We start from the raw sequence: 22991 nt of genomic DNA on the forward strand, positions 1-22991 counted from the left end.
TCCAAAGTCCTCTGAAATGAGCGGTTTTGTGGACTCACCACGCTTTGAATTAAGAAATGCCACAGTCAGGGCACCTGGGTGGCTCAGTCTGTTAAGCATCAGAATCTTGATTTTGGCTCAGGTCACGATCTCATGGTTCAGCAGATGGAGCCCCGCATCAGTCTCTGCGCGGGCGGCACGGGGCCTACTTGGGATTCTCTCTCTCCCTCTCTCTCTCTGCTCCTCCCTGGCTCGTGCTCTCTCTCTCTCAAAATAAATAAACATTAAAAAAATAAAAATATTAAAAAAGGGAAAGAAATGCCACAGTCCCTCTGGGGCTGAAGGTACTATAATATTATCAATGGGAATGCCATATATTATCACGAGTGACTAGCTCTGTGTCATGTTAAGCAGTGAGATTTAAAATTTCTTTCTTTAACAGGCTTATCTATCCCTTTGGTACCTTATTCATTTATCCATTTTTGCATGTATTCAATGTATCATTTATACATTTATCGTACCTGTATCACAGTGGGGTAAGTTAGGGGAAACTCGAAGACAAATTCATATATGATTTTGCCATTAATGACTTCTTAGCTCTGTGTGCAAAACTGTTAGGTTTTCTTCCTTTCTTTTTCTTTCTTTCTTTCTTAAATTTTTTAAATGTTTTTTTTTGTTTTTGGTTTTTTTTTTTTTTTTTTTTTTGAGAGAGAGAGAGAGAGCATGCACAAGTGGGGGAGGGACAGAGAGAGGGGAACAGAATATCCGAAGCAGGTTCCACACTGACACCAGAGAGCCCGACTTGGGCACAAACCCATCAACTGTGGGATCATGACCTGATCCAAAGTCGAGTCACCCAGACGCCCAAAACTGGTAGGTTTTCTATCATCCTTGGCCACAATGATGACAAGTAGCCTTTGGACATTAAAAGGTACAGAACATACCAGGTAGCTGCAGTGATAACTCACCTGCAGTGGGAATAAACACCAACCAATTGGTCTGGACCACATCTGTAAGGTCACTACGAGTTCTGAAAACTTCTGTATAATACATTAAGTTTTTCATTCATCTATTTTTATTTTGTGGTGCAGGAATTTGGTTGAAGCCATCAACAGCAACAACAGAACTCACTGCAGAGAATGTCTGCTGGGGAGAAGAATGCCAGAAGGACCCAGATACATCACCCCAGGAAGGGGAGGAATAATACCCTTGTCACAGCCTGATTGGTGGTGTCTCACCATCGACCTTTGGCAAGTTGTGCTGGAAAGGGATGGTCAGAGTTCCAAAGTGCAATATTATATTTCCAATTAAAATGTAAAAACAAACCTTTTTCATAAAGCACATTGGCCTCCGCGCTGGGAAGTGACTACAAAGCCCATCGCTGATTGAGAAAAGCTGAAAGCAGACACTGTAATTGATAAAGGAGATAAGTCAATCTGTGTCCTTTAAAGAATAATGAGTTCCATTTTTCATCAAAAAGATCTCCTTGTGCCGAAGAAACATTCTTTCAATAAATCTACTTAATGGCTTCCCCTCCAATGATCTATAACACTGTGCTTTGGAAGGAGCTCGGAGCATCCTAGCGGGTTCCTGCAGGCGGCTGCAGGCCACCCAACATTTGCATTGCTAATCTAACCCAAAGAAAACCCAAAGGGTTCCCAGGCAGGGCTGCGGTTCTGGGCCAAACATCTGGAGGCTTTCCTGGGCTCTTCAGGCAGGTAGGTGGGATGGAATTTTGAAATAAATATCCCCCCACTAAACTTGAGGTGCTCTGCGAACGTACCTCTCCCGCGCCCACCACCACGGCTCTGCTGTGTCAGGGATACCTCAGCCATGAGGATGGCTCACGTCAGAGAGCTCAAGAGTTAAATGTTTCAGATATTTGGGTTGTGAGAACTGATTAGCTCGTTTGTTCCCTGGGCTCATCACTCCCCTACAGCCCTGACGGCCTTGGTGTTGTTCTGACCGTGGGCTGCAGGAGGTAGCCCGTGTTTATTGTGTTTGGTAAACTGAAGATCCACTTTAAAGCCCCTGCCCGAAGTGGTGCTGCGTACGGGCCTGTTCCCCACCCGGCTGAGGGCCTAAGCCTCAGGTGGTAAAAGGCAGGGCAGAAGAAACAGCCTGTCCCCTTCGAAGGCAATGATTCAGGGCTCTCCGCACCCTGGCGCGAGGCAGCAGGACGTATCGTTCAGCTTGGCTTACCTTGTGAACCCCAACTTTACAAATGCGCTGATCTCCACCAGGACCCAGCTTTATGTAACGAAACCTATTTCCTCCGAGGGCACCGGCCCTCCCAACACTGGCGGACTTCCCCACATGGGAATCATTAAAAACAACCTTCGAGTTATTTCCTTATGTTGCTGTTTGTTTATCCTCCAGTCGCGTGTGAGTCAGCCAGATCATGATTTGTGGTGGTTTTGCTTATGAAATCTTACATAATCATATTCCTATTGTCACGTTGGGTCGAGCAGTTAGGCCATATAGTGTTTTCTCATTGCACAACGTCTGTGAATCAATAAGGAGAAAGGCTGAACAATGAGATGACGTTGGCTGGTCAGGAACCCGGCTCCTCGTCACCCAGGAGGCCGCTCTGCAGTTTCACAGATACAGCTGGTGGCGCAGGAGCCGGGACACCCTCTAAAGCCACCGTGGCACAGGATGACTGGGCTGGGTGGCGGCCTTTGGGATGGGTCTCACCGAGGTGATGTTTAAGAGATGAGAGCCAGGGAACGAAAGAACAACAATGACAACACTTCACACAGAAACCGACCAATTTTTTTACTGCATTCGGTACACGCTGGGTTCCAACATGCTGGTCCAGAGCGTGGCTGGCTACAAGCTGGCAAGACTCTTACGGCTCCTCCGACAGGCTTTCCCTTCCCCGCCATGTACATTATTTATTTTGATCCTACTCACTGTCCCAAGTCCAGAGGCAGTTATTAAAAACGCTCTCGATGCAAACAGTGAGTGGCTATGACACACGGATGAGGGTGGGTGCGACTTCCACAACGGAACGTGGAATCTGGAGAAATGGTCAGTGGAGGCAAGACGCCTCCTTAGTGGCTAATAGTATTATGGAGCTCAAAACCCACAACTGTTTTTTTTCTGGTTTTTGTTTTTTAATTCCTGGAGTATATTGAAACTAGTTGTTCCTAACACGATTTCATATGGTAAATAAAATATCTGACCTGATTTAAACTTTGTTTGTTTGCATACATCTTTGAGGCGTGCACCTCAAAGTCATTCGTATTGATACAGGATGAAGATTATAAATATCCGCATAAAAAGAGAAACGGTGTGACTCTATATGAAGACAACGACCATCACATTCCACAGCACATCATTGGTTAATCTTTGAATCGTCAAGCATTATTTAAAACAAGAGAGAGAGAGAGAGAGAGAGAGAGGGAGAATATAACTGAACACAAGCTCCACGACAAAACAATCATAACAACGGAACCAAACCCAATTTCTCTATTAATCATTTAAAATTTTTACCTCTGTTTCTAACACTTTTCATTAATTGTTATTTCAAGCTCCAGTAGCAGGATCAGATTTCTCCTGCCTCCGGGCAAGTGAGTTATGATCTGATCTCAAGTTCCGAGGGAAATGCTCAAAGTTTTATTTTTCCCCAGTTGAATAAACAGTACTATGTATATTATCTCTTGTGTTAGAATAGTGTTGTCTTCACATAAGACTCAAATAATGGTATTAGTCATTCATTTCCTTGAACACAGACACCCTCATGCGTGCTGACAGGTTTATAAGGATGTGGTGGCAGCCGTGGTTCTGGGAGCTGCTAGATGACCGACTTTGATTTCTTGCAGTCCTGAGCGATGGAGCCCGGGTGTGTCTGGTTATTGTCCGCTTTCTCTCCCAGATGCTGGGCTTGTCTGGAAGATTAATACATTAACAAGAGCTGAAGGTCCAGGGTTGCACGTCTTCAGACATGTTTATTAGCAGATGGCACACAGGATTCAAAGGTCACCACAAAAGTGACATTTTAAAGTGAAACAACAATATTTATGTTCAGATAGTCTACTGATGAGATCATGTGGAAATGGTTTTGATTAAATTAGCTTATAAATGGTTGCCAATCTATAGACAACAGAAAATACCGCGTCTGTTTACCAAATGCTTTCTTCTCACGCTCTCACCTCTTACATATTAATGACCAAATGCTGTTTTGGGGCTATGCTTATTTAACCGGAGGATCAATGTATCTGTTTTTCACTTCCTGGGTTATCGGTTTGTTTTCATTCTAAAAAACGTTATCTCCTATGGGCATTTTGAAATCTCACCTGCGATTTTTAGGGCTTGGAAAGAATTCGGATTCCTCTATGTAAATGCAATTGCTTTCAATTTCTTTAGTATAAATTGGGCCTCTGGAGAGACCCAAAATTCAGTCGCTCAGGTGAGACCTGACATTCGATATCATAAAAAAAAAACTATGCACTCGATTTCAGAAATTCTTGCTACAGCTACATTCTTGCCTTTGCAGTCCTTGGGAGCCACACTTTTGTGGCAACGGGTGCTTGTGTTTCTAGAACAACGTGGAAAACAAAATGCGGTCAAGGGGAGGGGATACCTCTTCTGGACTTCTTTTTCTTTTCTCTCTCTTGCGCCCACAACTTAGCAGGAGTGCGAGAGCAAGTTTGTATGTCAGAAAAGGTTTAGACAGAAGAAACCTCAACAGTATGAAGTAAAAACAGTATTTTAAAAGTTGTGCAAGTCTCTATAGTCAATAAAACTCACAGAAATATTTCCAACAAAGGCATTGAAATGGAGAAAAAAATGATCAATTAGTAGATTAAAACTTTCACATATGTACTAGAGGAAATGAAAATGACCATATATATATATCGTTTCTCATTTATTTACATTTAACTGTAATATGAATAATTTTGTAAGATACAGATATTATTGTCTTGAGGGTTTTTTTTACCTTATTGTTACCTATATCTTATTTTTTTTGCACAATTGCAAAATTAGAAATGTAAGAATATAGCAGAAGATTTACTCACTTTTCAAGAGAACCTTTTTCAATATTCATTGCCCCTTCCATTGGGTCCAGTCCTTGTTCAGAAAATTGTTTCAAGGCACTTAAAGCTGCCTAAAAGTGAAAACAAACACACAAACAAGGAGATCCATTCATTGACTTTAATATTAATAAACAGGTAATTGTAAAAGAAGGCTGAGATGTATAGTAAAGACTATCATTTTCACTGGTCTAAATAAATGCTTTTTTTGCATCATTTAGCAAAATTACATTTGAAAGGCTGTATTATCACGAAGCAATTGTATGCTACGAGGGCCTTATTTCTGTGGCGAAGTGGGAGGAGGTGGGGAGGAGAATCTCCAAAATTTCATGCCTTAGCCCCCATCCATAATTTTGTAAAATCACAAAGTTTTTATCTGCAAATGTAGAAGCACCTAGTATAAGCCTATTATAGTTTGACATATAAATATATATATACACATATATATAAATACATATATAAATATAATGTATTATATTTTGACTATAATAACATTTTCTCCTCACATTACTGAAACTACACATTCCCTTCCTTCAGACAATGAAAATCCTTCAGATTTTCCCAAGTTAGGTACTCTTTCCAAAGTTAGCATAAAGGTATTGTTCCATTTCATAGCTATCCCCAACCAAGTCACAGGATGTGAGCAGAGAAATGGGCCCAAGACACTCATGCATACAAAGGGGATGGTACGATGGTATTCTGTGAGGAGAGAGAAAACGTGCACTCTTTGGGGCCCTGGGGAGGCAGGCCTGGCCACAGCAGAGCCTCCCGAGGTGTTGATATGCCCGTCTTGCGTGGGATGCTGAAGGGTGTTGACAGGCTGGCTGAGCCTCGCTGGATAGCTGGGAGGCACCAAAAATGCGATGCTGATAAGATCTACATAACTTGTTGACACTCTTGTGCACGTTCCAAATTGTTATTTCTTTGAATAAGAATTTGGTTCTCCTTCCCCTCCCCCATTCCCCACCCCCTTAAAGCTCCATTAGAAGGGCTTTGTTGAGTCTGAGATAGGTGTGAGCGGCCAGGGTTGTTTGAATCCTGGAGATCCCACTGGGTCACACTTTGGTCATCTGTATCCTCTCAACTACCTTTGAAAAAGGGCTAACTCTTGCAGTTTCCCAAACTTTTATCTGCCAAAGGCCCCTTTTGGGTAGCTGACTGTGTGATCCCTTGTAAATTTCATTATTTGTAACATTTTTTGGTTTTCATTTTTAAATTAATAGACTTAATTTTTTAAGAGTAGTTTTAGGTTTCCAGGAAAATTGAGCAGGGATGTCGGTGTCCCCCCTTCCCCCCCCAACTCCTGGTCTTGGCCCATGCTCGTACTATGTATACAGCAGCTGGCACAGGCTGACATGGCAGGTAAGCAGTACTTTCAGTTGGGTAGAAGCAGTGTGGCTATTTCATTGGGGTACTATTGCTGGTTGAATTGTGTCCCCCCCCACTACTCCCCAAATCTATATGTTGAAGTCCTAACCCCCAATACCTCAGATGTGGCCGAATTTGAAAACAGGGACATTGCAAATCTAAGTAAGATGAAGTCCTACTGGAATAGAATGGGCCCAGATCCAATATGTCTAATGTCCTTATAATAAGGGGAACTTAGGATGTAGACACACACACACACACACACACACACACACACACACACACACACGGGGAGAACAGCCTGTGGAGAGGAAGGCAGAGATTGAAGTGATAGAACAGAAGCCAAGGGACGTCACCGATTGCCAGCAAACTGCCAGATGCTATGGAGAGGTCTTGGAACAGATTCTCCCTCACACCCTCAGAGGGAACCAAAACTGCCAGCACCTTGACTCTGGACTCCCAGCCTCCAGAACTGTGACAAGATATATTTCTGTTGATTAAACCACTCAGTTTGTGGTATTTTGCTATGAGAACTCTAACAAACTAAAATAGGTCCATCATAATTCCTCCTTAAGGACAGTAGAACCTCCTTTTCCTTTCTGTGATGTTTCTTTTTATTATATTTTTATTATAAAAATAATTTTCATTATAGGAAAATCATAAGAGGTACAAGCAAAAACAGTGTGAAAATATTCACAGGCCCATCCACCATTTACTACTTGGTCTAGTGTCTTTCCCTTTACTTTTCTATCCCTTCCCCATATGTACAAACTTTCACCTGGATCATATCTTCACACCATTTTATAACCTGCTCTTTTCATTGAATGTGAGCAGTTTTCCATATCAATAAAAACACTTCAGTAGCATTATTTTGCGTGAGTGCTCAGTATATTGACTTTAGAGGTCCTTCTATATTCAGCCAATCCCTACTGTTGGACATTTAGGACACTCCCAGATTTAAGTGATTATTAACACTGCATCCAGATTTCAAATAGTTAAATTTTTGCATACCATCTCAATAACTTCCTTATGATAGATTCCTAGAAATTGAATTTCTGGGCCAAAAAGCATGAATATTTTTAGATCTGACATGAGCTTTTTCACCTCCCTCAGAGAGGTTGTGACCACAGTAGTAATGTGAGGAGCTGATGCTTCTTTAGGTGCTTTTGGAATTAATCTCTCAGAACCACTTTGTGGGTCATTAGAGCCAACCAGTTTTGTCATTTTATGGCCCCACCTTAGTTTTCATTTGTCCATCCTGACCATTTACCTTATTCACTAGATCTGGCTTTGAGTGAAGTTTGGTTGCTTTCAAAAATTAAATTGAGCCTCAAAAGACCCAGATTTGGACAATTCCCCTCCCCCAAAAGAAACCTGCAGAGGGATTTGGCTCTCATTTAAAATCACTTGGGTAATCTCTGAGGTCCTTCTAAGTCCTGCAATGCTGGGTTGTGCTGGACAGCCTTCCCAGGTGACTAGCCTGGGAAAAGTCCTGTGGGTGTGCACATTCTCATGGGCTTGTTACATGAACCTGAGCTGGAGTCCTGCCTTACATATGCATGTACTGGGTGAGGCATGAGGCCCACTCACTGCAAAGCTCTAAAGAGCAGTCCATGCCTGACCTTTCCAGATAGCCCAACTACATTGGTGGGGCGGAGTGGGGGGGAGCACTAATGAACTTACAGGTCTTTGTATATTCAACAATTTTGAACAAATGAACACCTATTCTTTTTTTTTAATATATTTTTTTTAAATGTCTATTTTTGAGAGAGGGAGAGAGAGGGTGCATGGGCATACGAGCGGGGAGGGGCAGAGGGAGAGGGTGAGAGAAAATCTGAAGGGGCTTCCGCACTGTCAGTGCAGAGCCCAATGCGGGGTTCAATCTCATAAACTGCAAGATCATGACCTGAGCCAAAATCAAGAGCCAGGCACTTAAGTGACTGAGCCACTCAGGAGCACCTTTTTTAAAATAAAAAAAAAAGTTAAATAATTATTCTTTTTTCTGATCCATTAGTATGTGGATTATTGTCAGGAATGCCAATTTTTATCAATTGCTTCCCACGTGAACTATTGTGGAAGGCTCTTTAGTGCCTGTAAATTTAAATCAGCAATGTCATATTGCTGAATGAGACACATGAGAACCCCAGGGCTCCCTGGTCCCAAAATGACAACCAAAAATGACTTTTAAAAATTTAAAAAACAACTTTAAAAAGTCATTTATAGGCTAATTGTAGCCCATTTTACTAGTTGTTGTTGGAATACTTGTTGCCCAAATACCAAGAACCAAATGTCTTGCTACACCAAGTCCAGGACCCCATGACACCTGCTCTCTTCTATCCAACATATGAGATGCAGGCCAGGTCTCAGAGAGCAGGTTCAGTGTTTTGGTTCTTGCAAAATCTCCTGGATGATTTTACCAACATGTCGGGCAGGTCTCTGTGCACTTTCAAAATGCCTGTCGTCACTCAAAGAATGTCCTGCAGGCTGGAAGGGCGGCGTGCTCTTTCACTCAATGCCATGAACGGATTTTCAGAATTCTTGTGTGGCTGCTTCCCTCCAAAGGTATGCTTAAAGGCTTCCAAACAATATTCCCTTATTTATCTGATGAGATAATTTCAACCCACATCTTATTGATAATCCTGAATACAATTGCTTATAAATAGGAGAGGACTTCTTGCTAATTTATAAAAGACAATGAAGACGATTTATCTTCTCTGTAAACAGTAATAGCTACCATTTGATGAGCATCACCCTGCCAGAGTCATGAAACCAGGCCATTTACCTGAGTGGCCTCAGGTGTTCCCACAGCCCTGCAGGTAGGTCCTACCCATGAGGAATTCAGTAACCTATTCAAAGGTCACACAGCTAGTAAGTGGCAGAGCATGGATTTGAACCCAGTGCACATTCTTGACCAGATCACTTTATTTCCTTCCCACCTAGGCCAATTTCAGCATGACTTTTTTCAATATTATCATTTCCAGATCACTCTTATACCCTCCTCCATACTCATTCTATTAATTATTCCCCCACAATAATTACTGGAGGTAAGCTCATACAATTATCTCTATTTTCTAGACAAGGGATTTATTATCTTGTGGGTTGACTTCTGAGGCTCTGTTCAGTGCTTCTGTAACAAGTGTAGATTGGGCTAAAATTGAATTGCTATGGTACTTATTTTGTCACTTGAATTACCCAATGGCTCCCAAACAAGGTGATTCAATTCTCCATTTCTCAACATTCTAAGGGTACCAAGTCTTGCTCATTTATTCATCTCCCCTCTGTTGTTCTGAGAAGAGTTCATTCCTCACCCGCCAGGGGTTGCTGGCCAGAGGGAAAATCAAGCTGCACGGTTTGCCTGGGACTGTGGCATGCAGGATGCTGCAGCAAGGGGAGGGGCTGGGATGCTGGGACCGGGAAGATGAACGGACAGGGAAAGGACGGAGGGCCTGGCTGTGATTTATAGAGAGTGATAAGCTAAGTACTTTTAGGAAAGCAGAGATGGGCAGGGGCTGCCCACCAGGTGCATCCGCCCACAGGTATGAATGGAACACCGGCCCTGGCTGCCTCATCTCTCACTTGTCATGAGCTCAGCTGGGGAGCTGCTACCCTACCCCCAGTTCATCAGCCACCACTTTCCCAGAAAGGATACTCTGCAGATTAAAAAATTCCATCTGTGAGATGGGTGTGCTTCACTTTCCACAGCAAAGTGGCTACAAAAATAGGATAATGCAGCAATGTCCAAAATAGCCACATTACATTTAGCAAGACTCAATCATCAGTCATTTCAAAGAACAATGTATAATGGAATGGCTTTGCCAACAAATGCTAACATTTAATGGTCCACCAAGACATGTTACTTTGCACATCCAAATCTGTCCAGAAGATGGTAAAATCAACAAAATCTCCATGTTTCAACCATTCCAACTGAATAAATTGTACTTGCTAGAGGCCAGTTATTTAAAACAATTAAGACTATATTATAAAAATGCTACCTGATATTAAAGGACACTGGAGTGAGGGAAAAGTCGAATAACTCATTTGGAGAGACATTTGCAGCCTGCTCAAGGCACAAGTTCTACATTGTCTACTATTGAGAGGGTAAATAGATAACGAGAGGCTCAGCTCCTACTGTCTGCAGTTCACCCCCTCAGCCTGGACAGTTTGCTGTGTGATAAATGTAAACTAATGTTGGGGAGTCGTGGGAAGGAGGTAAATCTGGGTTCCTTAATGAGGAACATCCTGAACGATGATTAAACCCAAGTTGTATAACTTCCCACACACTGTGGATTTGAGAATTTCAAAGTACCCAGAACACAAGTACCCAGGACCCTCCATACAGCTTCAGCCATAAACAAACAGACAACTGAACAATTTCATTTCCAAGGTCAGAAAATGTTTCCTACCAAATAAAAACAAACTCACTCAGCATCCAAGTGTGTGTTACTACGGTCTGACCAAGGGGAATCTTAAACTTTAGCTTTATGACAATTTACATGTTTTGAGATTCTAAGAAAAGAGGAAAGAAAAGAAAAGAAAAAAGAAAAAAAATCGGTACCTTCGAGGCAATTCACGTAGCTTGGTTTGAAAGGAGAAAAATTAAAGAAGCATTTTAAGACATGGATGACATTTCTTTTTCTTATTCTTGTCTTTTCAGCTCAACACTTGTTCGTGTGTGTGTGTGTGTGTGTGTGTGTGCGTGTTTCCCTTAAAAGAAAGCATCTACACAGATACGTAGAAATATTTTTGTCCCCAAAAGATTTTACAACTGTTTTGTGAGGAAAGCCCCACAGGTTCTTGAACAGATGTCGCTACCATTTCATGTATCACTTGTTTTGTGCGTAGTTATAGCAATACCAGAAACAAGATGCCAGTAAGATACTTTCCATGCCTGTTTGTTGGTCTTGGTTTGCACGCATGCATGCGCTTGTGTGTGTGTGTGTGTGTGTGTGTGTCTGCAGAATGGAGGTGAGTCTTCCCAGCCATTTCTGCAATTTCTAACTTTCCTCTTGTCAATCAGAAATTAGCAAATTGTGTTGAAATCAGTGCCTATTCCTCCTTTTTCCTTTTTCAGGAATCAAACGCAACAGTATTAAATAATTTTTTGAGACACAACAATGGTCTTCACTGGCAAAATGTGAATTTTAACTCATCCCTTTATGACACACAGTTCTTCTCATCTTTAAACACAATGCCCAATGGATACTTTTATTTCTTTCTTTCCCCATTTCACACTTTTCCCACCGATTTTATGTTCTGAATCCCAGAAACAGGCAGGATGTTCCCATTAAAGTCAATGGCAACCACACATGCCCGAATGTGGCCTTCATTTTTAAGCAAGTGCCCAAGGTTTGTTTTGTTTGCCTTTTCCCCCTGAGGCGCTTGTTCATGTGGAACTCTTCCTGGGAGCCACTCTCACTGCTAGATTCATCTCAGAATGCACACACCGTGATCATATGTGCAGCTCACTAAATCAGGCTTCTTAAATGAGAAAACGATAGGCTTCAACAGCAACCGCCTTCACTTGTAGTTGAGGGCTCTCCTAACTTCTTGCCTCAACAATCTTTGAGACTGGCTCCCTATTAAATCATTTCAGCGACTGCAAACCAGCGGGTTCTTCAGTAAGCTTAGGGCTTATTGCCCAAAGAACGTGAATTTTAATGTTCCTGAGTTATCATTTTCTTGCTTTGAAAGGTCTATAACAAAATGCCAACTCTCTCTTTCTATAAAATAAAAGAAACCAAAAAGAGAAAATTGTATTTCTAAATTTTGTCACATTACGATAAGATCCTCAGTCTATCACATTTCAGATGAATCAGTGATAGGACTTTAAAAATAAAATGATAAAGGATTATATTGAGCTTTAACTAAACCATTTGCTGCCCTGATTCTAACAATTTCATATAGCCTGCACTTTCCATTTATGCTCACATAAACCTATTGGTTCATATAATTTCTGTAAAATTCATACTTTATAAATGACTTACTATTGGAACAAAGGGATGTCAGCCTGCTAAGGTAATGGCTACTCATCATCAAAAAATAAAATAAAATAATAAAATAAAATAAAATAAAATAAAATAAAATAAAATAAAAAGAAGTCCGGCAGTGGTCTGAAGGCATGCATATTTTAGACAGACTACTAAAGCAGAGAATAGGAATTTGACTCTAGAATTTGGGGAATTAGTACAAACTTGGGCACTGAAACTACAGACTTAGGCATCATCTATATTCTGTGGTCAGGCTCCTACATTGGGTAATCCACGTAGCTGCTCATCTTGACAATGATAGAGTCAAATTTAAGTGGGATTAACGATGCAGAGGAATGTTTGCAGTGTGTTTAGAACAAATTTTAGCAGTGGCATCCATGCTTCCAGCTCTTACTCCAACCATACCGTTTCTGTTTTAAAGGAAACACTATTCCTTTAAAAATTCCTGTGTTGCCCTTTATTTCATTACTGTTGATTCAACAAAAAATCCCCTTTGTAATGGTGTGTTACCCAAACATGCTGTTGGGCACAAAACCAAGTGTCCAAGAATGGCAGCAGCATAACTCTGTGCTTGGCAGGATAATGCCCCCCCACCAAAGTGTCCATGTCCTGATCTCCAGGATGTGCATATGTTACCTCATAAGGCAAAAGTGATTTTTCAGATAAGACTGAGGTATAAACATTGAGATGTGGAGATTATCTTGGATTATCCAAGTGGGTCCAATCTAATCACATGAGTCCTTAATATCAGAGAATCTTTCCCGAATTTGGTGAGAGAGAAAGACAGGGCTGGGGAAAATGGTCAGAGTAATGTTGTTAGTTTTGAAGACAGAGGAAGGAAGACACAAGCCAAGAAATGGAGGTGGGCTCTAGAAGCTGGAAAAGTCAAGAAGACCAATTTGCCCCTCAAGCCAAAAAAAAAAAAAAAAAAAAAAAAAAAAGAACTGCTGATACCTGGATTTTATCCCAGGGGTTCTCTATAGAGAATCTACAGAACTCTAAGATAATCATTTGTTTTATTACTTATATATTAAATTTTTTTCTTTTTTTAAAGTTATTTATTTATTTATTTTGAGAGAGACAGGTACAGTGTGAGTGGGGAAGGGGTAGAGAGAGAGAGAGAGGGAGAGAGAAAATCCCAAGCAGGCTCCACACTGCCTTCACAGAGCCTGATATGGGGCTTGAACTCATGAAACCGCGAAATCATGACTGAGCTGAAATCAAGAGTTGGTTACTTAACCAACTGAGCCACCCAGGTGCCCCAAGTTTATTTATTTTTTGAGAAAGATGAGAGAAAGAGAAAGAGAGAGAGAGAGAGCATGAGCAGGGGAGGGGCACAGAGAGAAGGGGACAGAGGATCCAAAGCAGGCTTCCTTGCTGACAACAGAGAGCCCAATGTGGGGCTTGAACTCATGAACCATGAGATCATGACTTGAGCCGAAGTTGGATGCTTGACCAACTGAGCCACCCAGGTGCCCCTTAAGATAATGCATTTGTGTGGTTAAGCCACTAAGTCTAGTAATTTGTCATTGCAGCAAGAGACAGCTAATACACTCTACCTGTCATCTGGACAAGGAAGGGAGGAGAGCACGGCATTTGGAGCCCGTCAGCCCTAGACTAAAATTCCAGCCCTACTGTAGACAAGTTGTGTCTATGCAAGTTACTTTATCTCTCTGAGCTTCTTTTTCATCATCTGTAAATTGGAGACTACAACACTTACTGCATTGGATTGTTTGAGAGGTTAACGTCTGGACCATGAATGAAAGCTTTTATTACAAAATTTTCTCTGTTGAGACCGACATCCAGTCATAAAATTTTTTATACTATCTCCATGTTATTTATGTCCAGTTTTGTATGCATTTCTATCTTTTTTCTAGCATATTGCTTACCCATCTTTCTTCCTAAGAGAACCCTATCATTATGCCTTCCCCTTAATCAAAAGCCACTACTAACTTCCAGCCACCAAATAACATTCTGTATCCTTGGCCTGGCATTCAAGGCCATGCATCAGCTGGCCCCATTCTACTCTATAACCTCATTTACTGCAATTTCATTACAGTGTGTTTCCCAGAGTGTGATGTCTGAGCCAACAGACTGGTCACCAGCCTCAGGAACACCTGGCAGGTGTCAGTGTTATCAAGAGCTCCCCAGCAAGTTGGCCTGAGAGACACCAACATTGCAGAAGCCCTGCCCACATGGATCTTCCACCCTGGTCTGTCTGGTCTGCCTCCTGTCTGATGGAGACATCTGAGTTTTTTTTACCTCTACACCTTTGCTCCTGCAGTCTTTCATTTTCCTAGGGTGGACTTCTCTGACTCCCAGCCTGTCTCCTACCCATGAACTTCTGACAGCCCTTGCCATTTGCCTCCCTGAACTGTGGGCTGTCTTCAACGTGTTTATGTCCTGTCTCTCACGTAGTCGGTCAGCCCTTGGTTGGAAGAGCCATTTTCCTGTTTGAAACTAGCACAATGTATTTACAGAAGATCCTCAAGGAATATTGCTTGGTTGGTTATCCACCAGCTTCCATCTGGAGCCCCCTAAGACAGATAAGTACTCACAGACACATTTGTGCTTTGTCTTCTCTCTATTCTGTAAGTGAGCATCTTGTTCTAGCTGGCTTTTCCTTACTTCAGGGCATCTTCCAAAGCTTCTCTTCTATGAGGCTCTCTCTCCTTCTTTCACACACCCCTCCCATCCTCACCCTCACACGGGCTCTGCAGCCAATATGCTTTAGAATAAATGGTCCTGGGAAAGTAGAGCTGGGTCATCTCTATCCATGTAAGAGAAGGTTCTGTCCACAATCTACCAAGGAATACAGATGATAGTTACTGACTTTTTGAAATGTCAACCATTTGGGTTTGGCTTCTGTCATCTTTGATGTCTGTAACCAGTGCTTCCCCCTCCCTGGGCTAATGTGAGGGCTACAAAGAAAGTGCCTGGGAAACCCTACCTGGGAGGACCCAACAATGGGGTGGCACATCCTGAAACAGGAACAGAGGTGAGCCTCTCCTACCCAAGGCGAGCCTGATTCTGCAGGGCAATGGTGCCTGAATTCTGCCTTGGCAGCCCTTCTCCCCACTGTCCTAAAGGTCTCTTTGGGATTTCTTGGTTCTTTGACATCCTACTACGAAGAGATGGAGAAGCATTGCTACTGAATATGGACACACACTGCTCTGCCTATTCAGAAATTCCAGTTAGGTTTGAGCATATGATTGAAAAAAAATGTATAGTTATTTCATAGTTTTTATTGCATTTAATGGGTTCTTAGATTGCATGGCTGTAGGGGGTAGCTGGGAACAACAGGGAATGATGGTCAAACAATATAACCTATAAAGTTTTGTTTAGTTTTGAACTTTTGGTTGTACTGAAATAGAGTCCAAGTTCGTAGGCCTTGCTGATTCCCTCAATGAGTGAGGCATGCAGAAGCCTGATTTCTTTTCTTGGGGCATTTGGTGGCCATCCTAGTGGTCAAATTGCAGCAGAGAGGGGGCCAGAATAGATCTTTACCTCCATCCCAAATGTCTCCTTAGCCTCTTACTGATATCTGATCATATATATATATATTTACTTTTTAAAATAAAAGCATATATATTTACTTTTTAATATATATATTTTATATATTTATATATATATTTTATATATTTTATTTATATAATATATAAATATTAACACATATTTTTATTTATATAATATATAAATATTAATATATAATATATAATATATATTTAAAATAAAAGTATATATATTTACTTTTTAAAATAAAAGTTCCAAACATCCAAAAAAGTACAAAGGATAGTGTATACTGAACCCCCCTGCCCCCCCTGCCCTACCACCTATCACTCAGATCAAGAATTATTAGTATTTTGGGGCACCAGCATGGCTCAGTCAGTTAAGTGTCTGACTTTGGCTCAGGTCATCATCTCGCGGTTCACAAGTTCGAGCGCCACATCAAGCTCTGTGCTGACAGCTCAGAGCCTGGAGGTTGCTTGCAATTGTGTCCCTCTCTCTGCCCCTCCCCTTGTGTTCTGTCTCTTTCTTTCTCTCTCAAAAACAAACATTAAAAAAATTAAAAAAAAAAAAGAATTATCAGTACTTTTCCAATCTTGTTTCATGTATCTTCATGTCTTCTGTAGGATTACAAATCAGGTATCAGATAAAGACACATGGCACGATCACACCTAACAAAATTAAGAACAAATCCTTTTTATCATCTAAATACCTGGGTCATGTTAAACTTTTCCTGATGGCCTCAAAGATGTCTTTTAACGTTGGTTTTTGAATCTACATCCCAATAGTCCACACGTTGTATCTGACTGTTCTTTTAAGAGCTAGGAGTCCTGTGGAAAGCAGAATAATGGCAAAGATGTCCAGGATCCAATTCCCGACGGGACCTGCGGAGGGGGGATTCACGGCCAATCCAAACGCAAGTCTTTAACCTCAGGGGTCCTCTCCCAGCTCTGGTCAGAGGTGGTCACATGGCAGTGCCAGAAGCCTCAGAGGGATGTGCCTTACTAGCTTTGAATGCCAATGATGGGACCACGAAGCAAAGAATGTAGGAAGCTTACAGAAGCTGGAAAAGGCAAGGGCACGGATTCCCCCCGGAGTCTCCAGAAAGGAACACAGCACTGCCGACACCTCGATTTGAGCCCGGTGAGATGGTGTCTGACTTCCGACTACAGCCTGTGAGATGATACGTAGGTGCTGTTTTAAGCCACCATTCCTTTAGCGGGGCACTGCGAGTCACACGGGGGTGTGAAGGTCTGATACCATACTCTCCTGAGACCAGCTGGTGTTGGGCCTGAGAAGAAGAATGTCTGGGAAAGAGAAGGCTGGGGCTTGGGAAGAAGTGGGGCCAGCTGTGCCGGGTGCCTTGCTGATGCCGCTGGCCGTCTGCTGGCCACGTCAGGCAGGACTGAAGGAGCTCTCGCCCCACTCCGAGCAAGCGGCACTCCAGTGTCAAGCCAGTCATCACCTAAACCCTGTTTGGACCAGCCCCCACCCTTAGGGACCCATGCATCACTCTCCTTTTCACCCCTAATGCTCTGTCCTAACCTTCTTTTTGTTCCTCAGCAAGGATAAGCTCTTTCCCACCTCGGGGGTTCAGGCTGGCCGGTCCTTCTGGCCACCCCTTCTCATGACTGGCCGCTTGTCAGCCTTCAGGTCTCAGCTCCGGTTGAGTTGGGGCGGGGGGAGTGAACACCCCGTCTAGGGTGTCCCCCCCACCCCCAGCAAATCACATAACCTTGTTCATTTTCCTCATAACACTTGTCACAGTCTGTGATCTACTAGAGGAAGGGGCCTGGCCTATCTGATTCAAAACTGGGTACCATCATTCACTCAACAAATATTTATGGAGAACCAGGCTCCACACGAGGTACCAGGAAAACCAAGAGCAACATGCACAGTCCCTGCCTTCTGCACTGGGTCTTGCAGCAGGGAGAAAGGCACGAGGCCAACACCAATCTACCAAGATAATCGCTGTAAGGAAGAATGTACAGCTGAAGTCAAACTGAGAAAGGGCACTCAGGTCTCCCCGGGGAACACCGGAAGTCACACAGAGGCAGCACTTGGGGTGAGATGTAGGGTGAGGAGGACTTTTTCAGTGGGGCAAATTGTGAGAGGAGGGTGTTGTCAGCAGGGGGGCCTCCTCGTGCAAGGCAGTTCAGAATGGCTGGATTGGGAGGTGGGTGGGAATCGACAGGCACAGTGTCCTGGACAATTTGAAAGGTGTTGTGTAGAAGACGGAAGCACCTTGCTCTGGGGAAAGCTGGGTCAAGCCCAAAAGATGGAAGCCATGGGCAAAGGGATTTGGCCTCCAAACCGGAAGGGGACTGTGCCCCCTGGGAGTGTGGCTGGCTGCTGAGGTGGGGCCGGTGATGTGCACTGCGTGGTTCCACTGGCTCGGTCGTCTGTCAGGTGGGAGGCAATGCCGGCCGCGGGGGGCCGGAAAGGGCCTCTCACCTCTGGGGCTCTCTGATACTCACGTCAGGCCTGCTTACCCAGACAAGGCCACACAGGTAAAGGACACCAGCACACATACAGGAAGACAAGGGTTATCGGGGAGGTGACGGATGGAGCTGTGTAATGTGTTGAGTATGGTTTGCAGGTGAAAGTTGAGTTCTCCGTGTGAAAGGTAAAACTTGGACCTGAGCTTCACCAGTGGTTATGTGAGAAAGTATCTATGCTCAACGTCTCCATTTAGAAGACCGAATCATTAAAACCATCCTATCAAAGGCATCAAGCGATGGATGCATCTGAGGGAGGTGTCCTGGGGGTGTCTGCAGTAAACAGTACTGTGTGGAACATGTTTAGCAGTTGACCCTCCGGGGAAAAGATCCTAACTGGTATTCTCTCTGGCTCCCTGCTTACTGCTAGCAGGCAAGGCAGCAAAGTGGCTAAAAATCCACAATTTGCAGCCCAGCAAAACTGGGCTCTATGACTGGCTCCACCTCAACTAGGCATATGACCTTGGGCAAGTAAAAATCTCAACTATTAGATGATATGGCATCTTGTGCTGTTGACATTCACTTTCATCTAAAGACGTCATATTCCTAACTCAGTCTTCACAGTCACCACAGCAGGTAGGTTTGCTCCTCATCCCTGGTTAACGGTGAGGATACGGAGACACAGAGGAAGTAATTTCTGTGAGGCCAACATGACTTGCTTTTGGTAGATTTGGAATTTGGATCCAGATGGCCTGGCTCTGGAGCTGAATTCTTATAATTTTTTAAAAATTTTTGTTAATGTTTATTTTTCAGAGAGAGACAGAGCATAAGCAGGTAAGAAGCAGAGAGAGTGGGAGACACAGAATTTGAAGCAGGCACCAGGCTCTGAGCTGTCAGCACAGAGCCCGACGTGGGACTCAAACCCACAAACCACGAGATCATGACCTGAGCCAAAGTCGGACGCTTAACTGACTGAGCCACCCAGGTGCCCCTAAGTCCATCCTTGGGACTCTTATCTTCTCTGTCATTATTCTCTCCCTAGACGATTTCATTGAGGCTTATGACAAATCCTTTATAAATATTCGTGGCCCCCAATACCTATCTTCAGCCTAGCCTTCTGCCCTAGGGTTCACACATACAATTGCCTGGTGGATTTCTCCCCTTAGGTGCGTGAAAGGCATTTAAAATCAGCCCAGACTCAAACTTGTGATTACCATTCTCCAAACCACTCCTCTCCCAGAACACGGAACCCTTATTCAAACAGCAGCTCTGACAAAAGACCCTGGGAATCAACCTTGCTCACCTCCCACACAAAACTCGATAACAAGTTCCTCTTTAAAATGCATCTAGAATCCAACCGTGTCTCACCTCCTGCTCTCCTGCCATCCCAGCCCAGGTCACTGTCATCTCTCAGCAAGACTCATGCCATAGCTTCCTAACTGTATCTCCCTGACCTAAAGTCATTCTTTCAAATAAATCCAGAGTGGTAGGTGTGAAATGTAGATGAGAACAGGTCAAGATCCTGCTCAAAACCCTCCAGGAGCTCCTGGTCACTCTTAGAACAAAACCCCAACTTCTGACTTGAGCTAAAGCCCTAGCAGACACTAACCCAGCTATATCTTCCCTACCGAGCTCCCCCTTAGCCACGGAGCCCCAGCCACACCAGCCTCTCTCCTCTTTGTAGAACACCCTGAGTTCATTCCTGTCTCAAGGGTTTCCATAAGCTTTTCCCTCAACTTGGGGCTCTTCTCCCAGATGTTCACATGGCTCTCTTCCTCACTCCATCTGGTCCTCTACTCAGTCATCACCCGTTGTGATCTCTCGACCTAAAGGAGCTACACACACACACACACACACACACACACACGCGACCCCCCCCGCCCCGCCCAGCCTGGGATTCTCTCATCTCCTCACTCTGCCTCACGTGTAGTGCTTATTGCTCCTGAAGTTTTATTATATACTTAACGAATTCCTTGCTTATTTTCTATGTTGCCCATTAGAACATAAGCCCCATGAGGGCAAAGATTGTCTCTTTTGTTCATTGCGAAATACTCAGGATCTAGAAGCGTATATGGATAATAAATACTTATTAGTTTAATGACTTGAAAGAATGAATGATTAAAAACAATGGTCATGTTCAAGAATATCTAGTCACCTTATATATTTTTATTAATTCTTATTAATTCTTACTAATATATTTTAACTAATTCAGTTTTATTAATTCTCAGAAATTCCCTAAGGAAATTAAGGGGTAGATCATTTTCCCCATTTATTGAAACCTAGAAACAACCATTAATTTGATGTTTAAAGACTGATTATTCAGGTGGAATATTACGTGCTAAATGTTAGTCTTTCAAGTGAAGAAAGTGAAGTATAATGATAAGTCTCCAATGTGAGTGTTCTCATATGTTGTAAACTTATTGGATGCCAATTACATTATCACAACTGTGGAATAAATTTTATTGGAATTAATTTTAATATTTTTTTTCTAGAAAGCCTTCATTTTTTTAAACTAAGAGAAAGGCAGAGTCACTATAAAGTTCAAGTACATTATATCTTCTTTTTCTGGTACCATGGAAAGAAAAGCACATCACCAATAATATCACACTTGGTTTGGTAATTTTTAAAGTCTATGGTTAAATAATCATCTCAAAGAAAGAACTAATATCTTGATTTCCTAAAAACATCTTAATTAAGACAATATAATCAAATAAAGAGATTTACTTTATGTTTAAATAATCATGATCATGAATGGCTCTCTTCCCCTACCTTCACTCTCAAATGAAACAAAATTTAGTACACGTTTGGGGATATGGTTTAGGTCTGTCGAACACTTAAGTAAAAAATTCTCTTAAGTTGTTTCAAGAAACTGCTGATACTCTAACAGACTCCACACATTCTAATATATCCAAACGCAGTCTTTTTCTTTTCTAATTGCTTGGCTGCAGACGAAGATGTAAGGTTATAAGTATAAGAATTTATGTGATGATCAGTGATGGAATCCTAATCCATCTTAAGCTGTAAGCATGACAACTGGCAGTTCCCAACATGTATTAAGAGACAGAATTTTTTTTCTTTTGCCTGAGGGTACATTCCCTTTCAAAAGCAAAATATTTTTGTTCATTTGCTTTCTAAAGATATCACATTAAACTCTACTCTTAACGGTTAATCTTTTAAGGAGGCAAGATAGATTGGAAAGAGAATCTGTGATAGATTTATAAATTGGGGGAAAGCGTAACACAAGGCATTCCAATATGCAATTTAAAATCAAAACCTTAACTTGAGCAAGGGACATTATATCAGCCAACAGCATTCTTTAGAAATGCCTGACATTCAGTTGGATAGAATTATATATTGAAATAGATTGTAGGCATATTGTGAATGTTTTTGTTCTAGCATCTGGTAGCATCAAAGCCCAGGAGGAAGAGTGGGTGACCATGCCAGAATTTAAAAGCTGCCTTTTGGATAAATATGTGGAAAGGATATAAATTAAGTTATCAAAAGGCTGGAAGAATTTGCTGAAAGGGGGGAGGGTGCTAAAAGCAATAAGCCATTTGGAATTTGATAGCGTGCAACTTTCATGCTTTGTATAGCTAGTTTTGTTAGCCAAGTAAGGATAAAATGGTATTTCAAAAGAGAAAAATTAATGAATGAGGACAAGCATAAAAAGCAACAATGCAATTCCTGATCTGTAAATGTAAGTAGTATCTGAGAGGCAATGTGGGATGAGCTCCAAGGGAAATCAGGCACCTCCTCTATGAAGCCTTTCTATGTTTGGAAGAGAGTAGTGACTTGTGATTTCTGTGCTCTGTGTATTAGTCAAGATAACTGCTGCCCAAACACCCCCAGAATCTCAATGCTCATGAAAAGACCAATTGAATGTTCCTGGGCTGTGGATTCTGGTCAAACAAGGTACCAGATCCCTTCCATTTTGTGACTCTTCCCTCTTCGAGGCTAGCATTATGGTCCTCTTCATTCAGCAAGTGGAAGGGAAAATAAAACAGAAGATAGTATGTAGGAGAATTTTGTGAAAGAGGACAGAAAGCCCTCATACTCCATTGACCAGAACCCAGTGACATGACTATACCTAAGTCCATGACCACACCCATCTCTAGGTTGGGTGCTAAGTCTGGCTGTGAGCTGAGGAGAAGAGGAAGCATGTGTGGTGAGTAATTAGGCTCTACCACAAGTATTGTCATGTCATTGCACTCATTTGCTGAGGCATCTACAGGTCTATCTTCTTAGGGTAAATTATAAGTCTCCAGAATAAAGCAGAATTGGGTCTTATTTGTTTTGGTAGCTGTAGCACCAAATCTGGCATGGAGTTAATGTTTAATTTATAGCAGGGGATGTGGGATGCCAGGCTCACAGAGTGAACCTGGAGATGTTAAGACTAGTTATCTACTAATATTGCCAAGAAATGCCTAGATTTTTATCCCTTCCTGAAGATGGCCTCCCTCTGTAGATATTTCTAGAGGACACAGGGACCACATGCCAACAACGGGCGTGGGGCACCTACTTTGTTAATTCTCATTGTGTCTTCATGCAAGAAGCCTTCACAGGAGAAAGTCCTCATACCCTTCACCTCTCACAAGGCACTTCAGTGTGAGAGAGAGAGGTTGGGTTCCTGAAAGACAAAGGATGGGGTGGAGGGTTTCCAGTGAACCCCAATC

At 42.4% G+C, this 22991-nt stretch overlaps 1 protein-coding gene across 5 annotated transcripts in view; it reads right to left on the minus strand.

The window, feature by feature from the left end:
- Window positions 1–2732: 2732 nt before the first annotated feature.
- STAU2 (staufen double-stranded RNA binding protein 2) overlaps window positions 2733–22991 on the minus strand; it is a 308899-nt gene continuing 288640 nt past the window's right edge. For all 5 annotated transcript variants that reach the window (XM_047074042.1, XM_047074041.1, XM_047074039.1 and 2 more), the window contains 2 exons: window positions 5004–5092; window positions 2733–3872 (listed from right to left, as the gene is read on the minus strand). In XM_047074042.1, the coding sequence (XP_046929998.1) occupies window positions 3779–3872; window positions 5004–5092 (183 nt within the window). In that variant the 3' untranslated portion in view covers window positions 2733–3778. The remainder of the gene's footprint in view (window positions 3873–5003; window positions 5093–22991) is intronic.

The sequence above is a fragment of the Lynx rufus genome, unplaced genomic scaffold (genome assembly GCF_022079265.1).
Source record: "Lynx rufus isolate CCGP_SWC_20201006 ecotype Redwood Valley unplaced genomic scaffold, mLynRuf1.p SCAF_12, whole genome shotgun sequence".
NCBI lineage: Eukaryota > Metazoa > Chordata > Mammalia > Carnivora > Felidae > Lynx > Lynx rufus.